This window comes from Protomyctophum parallelum (genome assembly GCF_964188405.1).
Source record: "Protomyctophum parallelum genome assembly, chromosome: 8".
Lineage (NCBI taxonomy): Eukaryota > Metazoa > Chordata > Actinopteri > Myctophiformes > Myctophidae > Protomyctophum > Protomyctophum parallelum.
This window is the reverse complement of record NC_139703.1, coordinates 9,644,074-9,650,811: the sequence shown is the minus strand read 5'-3', so window position 1 is coordinate 9,650,811 and position 6,738 is coordinate 9,644,074. Positions and strand designations below refer to the sequence as shown.

At 46.0% G+C, this 6,738-nt stretch overlaps 1 protein-coding gene across 1 annotated transcript in view; it reads left to right on the top strand.

Moving 5' to 3' along the window:
* The window catches only part of eefsec (eukaryotic elongation factor, selenocysteine-tRNA-specific), a 15,970-nt gene extending 10,210 nt beyond the window's left edge, over positions 1-5,760 (top strand). The window contains 2 exon segments of the mRNA XM_083770958.1: positions 1,745-1,901; positions 4,881-5,760. Coding sequence (XP_083627084.1) covers positions 1,745-1,901; positions 4,881-5,053 — 330 coding nt within the window. The 3' untranslated portion in view covers positions 5,054-5,760.
* Positions 5,761-6,738: the final 978 nt, after the last annotated feature.

Here is a 6,738-nt window from a genome sequence, read left to right as displayed (position 1 = left end):
ATTCGGCACTTGGCAGGGGTTTTCCTGGCTCAGAAATGGGCCTTTGGGGGGTGACCAGTAGAGTACACATGACCGTAAACATGAACGGTCCGTGTTGGAACTATGTGCAATAGAAAAGACAACAGGCCTGACTAGACATCTAGATACTTACTGTTATTTCTGACCGTTTGTGTGAATGTAGTATAATATTATGCATGATTATTATGTGCATGATTGAGTAAATTTAAACCCCAATTAGATTTTGTTTTTAGAGCATTGGAAGAGTGTGAGTATGTTTGATGGAGAGGGACGTTCTTGTCATTCTAGTGCGCGGGGGGTGGCTAAGTAACCTCGGACCACTCTAAGCTGGTATTTTATTTCTGTATCTTTTGTGCACTGCAGGGGGTTGCTGTAACCAATTCAGCCCTGCGTACTTTGTTGAACAACGAATAGGGAAAATAACCAATACACGGGCAAGTGTCGCATTGCAATGCCTTGTGAGCTTGTCAAGATGTGTTCATGCGATCGCATGATTTACCGCATACTCAGCCAAATGGCACAGATTATGCAGGGCTAAAATCTTTTCAAAAAGGGAGCGTAGTCGCGCAATATTTCACAGCATAAAACCACGTAAAATCCTGCATATTTCACAACTTCTGGCAATATCACTGCATAAAATCAAATAAAAACCTGCATATTTCACTGCAAAATCAAGGATTTATGCCTGTGTTTTTCTGGACTTGTCGATCAGCAATTTTCTCTCTTTTTGACAATAACGACAAAGCCTAAAAACATAAAAACAGGGACGCCAGGGTTAAAGTGAGTTGTATTCCAGCGCTGTCTGTCTCAGCCAGCAGCGTTGCTACAGCTCGACTCGTCTCTGGTGCACAGCCAGCCGTCGGTCGTCGTGTGGGGTGAGAGAGAGAGACGCAGCTCAGAGGTCAAGTGTGAGAACAAGTTCTCCCCCACTGTGTTAGCACCTCAGGCTGTCGACAGCTCCACTCAACGATGCCGGAGTTGAACCGCGCGTGCCAGAGGTCAGGCGCGGGTCATGTGATGTTGCAACATCGGTCTCGTTCCGCTTGAGAGGAAGTCACACTTTGAACTCCTCGTGTCTCTGGAGAGAGAGAGAGGGCACATATGTGACATAGTTGAGATACGGTCTGTGTGATGATGCACCGTCCAGTCATCATCATACCTCACGGAGTCTGTCAGACACGCACACACCCGACCGACCGCGTTTTATCAGTCCATCCGTCACGCTCGACGGATGCCAGGGCCACATGTACACATGACTGAATGGGGGGGTTAGGTAAGAAAGTAAGAAAGGTAGAGAAAGAACGCGTGAGCTGCAGACAGAGCGGTGCCCTCCCTTTATCAGATCAGTGTTGCGCGGGTGAGCGATGAGGAGATAAGAGGACAACACAAATGAGCACCGCAAACTTTTGGAAGGAAGGATGGTCGTTGAAGAGAGTGAGACAGACAGACGGATGATGATGGTAGGGGTTAGTCAGGTCAAGTCATCCTCCTCAGCAGACACGGTGGAAGCATGGAGACCCACAGAGTCTAGAGAGATTAGAGGATAGAACGTGAATCTCATATAGACACACACCTCTATGCTGAAGGAACCTTGAACTGTTGTTGTAATGAGATGAACCCCTCGCATATTTTCTTGTATTGCTTGCATTAATGGGGGTTTTCCGTGTTTACGTGTGCACAGTTCATGAGGTTTAACAAAAACAAATATCTTCCATTTTACGTTCAGGTGACTGACGATTACACCGCCATTGGTCGAAGCCTGTTCAAGAAAGAGACCAACCTGCAGCTGTTCGTTGGGTTGAAGGTCACGTTGTCGACGGGCGAGGCCGGTGTCATCGAGGGCGGCTTTGGCCAGAGCGGGAAGTTCAAGATTCGAATATCAGGTAAGGATGACTGTTGTAACGTACTGTATAACTCAGTGGTTCTCAAGTCAAGGACCCCCACATTGAGACTTACGAGCCTGCGGACCCCCCGTAAGAGAAGATTGTTACGGCTCTAGCAGTGATTCTCAACCATTTTAATTTCAAGGACCCCCAGTTTGACATGAAATGGGCTATGAACCCCCACATTTCTATCTCTGGGACCCACACTTCTTTTTGTGAAATCTGGTTCCATTTGTAAACTCTCTGAGTTACGATATGGTCTTTTATTGTCAGCTTTGTACTGAAATTTGATTTGTGTCCATGACTTCACCGATTTCAAGATACAGACAAGACACAGACACAAAACGATAGACATTACAGGACAGAAATCATAATAACAGACAAGAACATGAACATATCCTTTGGTTTAACGATTTTTGTTTAAAATCAGGACGGACTGATGAAGAGTTCCCCGGACCCAACTTTGAGAACCGCTGGTAGAACTGATTCGTGACAGACACCTAGTAATGTCTTCGTACCGTGACAAATGAAGCCATGGATAATTGTCCGCCTCTCTCACCTTGCCGTTGCTCCCTCTCTCCACCCCAAAAGCACTCTTTCTCTCTTGCCTCAGTCCTGTGGATATACTGTATAGTATGGGTTCGGTCGACGGAGCGTTTTCCAGGATGTGGTGAGAGCGGTAGCAGGCATTCCCAGGGTTCTTGTGGGGATTGGGCCTGTGTTCCGTTCCGGGGGAAGTCAGTCTGCTGCTCTGTTTATTTTACCTTCTGTCGCTCCAAGCCGTGGCTCCTCCACACCGGGAGACGAGAGAAAACAAAAACATTTAGACAGAACCTCACCTACATCCTCTTAACACATGCACACATAATCCTCTCTCTCTCTCCCCCTCTCTCTTGCACGCATGCACGCGTGCGCACACGCAAACACACACACCAGTGAGTGGTGGGTAAAAGTACTGACATGTTTTAAGTCTGAGTAAAAGTACGAACGTATTGGTATCAAAATGTACTAATGGCAGATTGGCTGCTTTCAAATGGCCAAAATGTATATATAGGGCTGAAGTGGTTAATGTATGTTTTGTAATAACATATCTACAAAGTAACTAGTACCTTGGAAATACTCATGTAAAACACAAATACCTCAAAATTGTACTTAAGTACAGTACTTAGTTTCTTTACGCCACTGTCTATCACACGCACGTGCGCATGTGCAAACACGCAACCTCCGTCTTGGACATAATGCAGACATTCAGCCCAGCTCCACTGGGTATTGATACTGTTCTCTGACTGGCGTGTATCCGTCTGCCCTCTGTGATGTTACCTCTCTGAAAGTGTTTTAGGTCCCCCGCCCATTCACTCTCTCACTCCCACATGCCTCTTAAGGCCACACGTACAAAGATTGAAAACCAGAATAGAATGAATGAAGGCCGGGAGTAGAAAGAAGGACTTGAGGTTTTAGTATGTTTGAATTCCATCCCAAAGTCTCTCTGCCCCTCCAGCTGACCTCAACTCATCCCAACAAACCAAACCCCCTAAGGGCAGCAACCAGACCACAGCAACCAGACCACAGGGACCCATGGGAGTCAATCTCTACGCTGTTTATGGTGCGAAGTCTGATGTATAATGATGTGTAATGTGAAGCTTAGGCATACGGTCCATTGCCCCATACTATGTACTTCATCCATTCAACTCTTGAGCTCCCATTTCCCTTATAAGAAGTTACATTTTAAATACAGTTCCATTAAACTCATGTTAATATGGGAATGTATAAGCCAAAATAAACGATAACGGTAACGGAGCGGCACAATTTAGTTCCCATGAAGACAAAATGCTAATTATTGATATACAGTAGGAACCAAAATTATGAAATTGCTCACCACAGGTATTTATAAATTCCTATATAACTGTGTGTGTGTGTGTGTGTGTGTGTGTGTGTGTGTGTGTGTGTGTGTGTGTGTGTGTGTGTGGCGCGTACGGTACGGTACTGTAGGTGTTGATTTGGGGGTGGGGGCATGGTGTTATGCCCCTACTCAGCAGATCATCCTGTAGATGTCGGGTACAGATTTCTCCCTGGCCTGCAGCAACCATAACAATCCTCACCTTGGCATAACCATAACAACCCGAATGGCTGGCGCCGCTGGAAGCTAGGGTCAGACAGCCAGACAGCACCAAGCATTTCTCACCTTCACGTGTGCAAATCAAACAAACAAGCAAGCACGTCCTCTCCGAAGGCACTCCAAGGAAGCAACTCGGCGAACCCGAGAGTTCTTTGGCGCTTGAAGAAGATAGAGAGTGTGTGGGTGCGAACAGGGCGATGAGTGTTGTACAGGGATAGAGGCTAAGTGGAGTAGAGATAGACTAGTCTAGGGGCTGGAATGCAAACGTCAGGCCAGACCGGTATCGCCAGCGTAAAGGCAGAACCTTGAGGAGGGACCGTGACAGAGGTTCCTCTCTGCATTATCGTCTGCAGCATCAGCAGGCAGAGGCCAGCGGTTCATCACAGGGTCGGCATTTCTGGCTGGCTCCAGCATTGATAACCTACCTACTGCACACACACACACACACACACGCGGTACAAGACCAGAGATCACTATCATTTATACACATTCCCAAACTAAACATTATGTATAGCGTAGGACTGTGCGTGTGTACGGTGACCCAGGTTTACTGTATGCGCTGGTCGTAGCTCAAAAGCTCATTTAGATTTACAACAGAGACGTGGTGTTGTTACGACGCCATCAAGGCCTACCGAAATACAATTTTGACGACAAAATAAAATGTAGATTTAATCGACAAAAAAAATCACATGATACTATAGTTAGTTGACTAAAACTACACTTTTATAAATTATGGCTAAAACTAAACTGCATTTTATGCAAAAGACGAAATTGAAATCAAATTTTGCTGTAAAAAAAGAAAAGAAAAGATCAACTGTTTCCCTTTCTGTCCATATCCCTTTGTCCTTGTTTTATTTGTCCAGAGGGTCTTCGTCCAGAAACCAAGCAGTTGCTGTCCTCCACCACTAAGAAGAGGGGAAAAGGTGCCGCGGCCAAAGAAGACGAGGCCAGAGTGGATTCTTCTCAGCCTGTGGTCATCAACCTTCACTTCAAGCGATATGTCTTTGACCCCCAGAAGAAGATGGTTCAGTCCTGACCGCGTGCGTCGCTACCACGCGCCGCCGGCCAGCTACCTGATGATCCCGTGCTGCTGCACCACCGAATGAGTCCAGGCATGAAGAAGAACGCCCCACTGTCTGTCTGCTTTGGGGTAAATCTCACTGCCATGGCCGAATTCCCGCCGACAGAACGTCATTACCGAGCTGCCGTCACTGTAACGTTGAGCTCTTCACAAAAAATAAAAAAACACAACCCACCGTCCACGGCGGAGGCAGGCCACTCGTTTTCTTATTTCAGTTGTGAACATAATAATAATAATAACAGAATCAGAGCTGATACTGCATATTGGTCTTTGGTGTTGTGTAGCCTGGATCCCAGCTCTTTTCATTTATTGCCCTGAGCCTGTCTTTAATCAATACAGTACACTTTCTCTCTATTGGCTGGAGGTCATGCTAGTCAACAACAGCGCCTCAACTGGCAGGACGACATTGACTAATTAACAAAATGGTGGTGGGTTCCAAAAATCACAGCCAAGCTTGCTTTATCATATGTCCTAGCCAGTTTATTATTTTTGTTCCCGAATGAATCAGCACTTGTCATAAATCTTCTCACTTTCCATTTAATATAAACAAATATGTTTTATATTAAGTGCATAGACCTGCATTTGCCAGATGGATATGACATGCCCTCAATGTGACTATTGATCTTCTGACAAAGGTTATTAAAACAAGCTCATGCTGAGTATCTCTGACTCTTATCTAGTGTATGACCATTGTTAACACCAATGTTAATGTTGGAGCACATTATGTTAAGGTGAATAATTGTATGCCATTCCCTCCCCCCCAAAAAAACACTTCAGCTCATATGGTGCAGTGATTAGACATGGAGGATTTTTGAATCAGCAAAAATAGGGGCACGGTGGCACAGTTGGTAGTGCTGTCGCCTCACAGATAGAAGGTCCTGGGTTCGATTCCCGCTCGGGGCGCTGTGGGTGCTGGCGGCGTGTTTCCTCCTCCGCATCATCAGTGCCCATACCCGAAGGCGGGGTTGGCGAAAGGGCCTTTCTGTGTGGAGTTTGCATGTTCTCCCCGTGTCCCCTAGGGTAGGTACCCTCACAAAAACATGCAGTAATCCTGGTCTCTAAACTGCCTCCCCCTGGCCAGCCGGGGCGCCTGATGGAGGGGAAAGGAACTGGTTGGAATAACGTCCAACCAGGAAAACTCCCCCCTGTCAGGTGTAAAGGAGCAACTTGGACACTCAAGCATGAAGGAAGCATGAGTTAAGTCCGTTGCTCTCCCTAGGTTGGCGGAGGGTGTGTAGAGCCCAGGATCACATCACAGGATGATTGACACAGGGGTGAAAAATGGGTTACAAAATCGTGGGACAAAAAATATAAATTAAAAAAAAAGAATCAGCCAAAATACACAGGAATAAGTTATGTAATGTCGGTGTGGCTTATTGTCAGTATCAGCCAAGAACGAGGGTGTGGGTGTCAATGCACAGGAAAGACACCTACAGTACACCATCAGCTCCTAATACTTATCTTGCAATTCCAGATACAGAGTTGGTAGCGGCTGGGCTCGAACCCAGAACCTTCTGGTCCAAAGGAAAGTGCTCTGCCAACTGAGCTACCCGGACACTACAGGAACAACAGTGGATATAATAATAATTCTTAATGTTATTCATTAATTAGTTGTATAGTTGTATGCTCTTAGATTATTA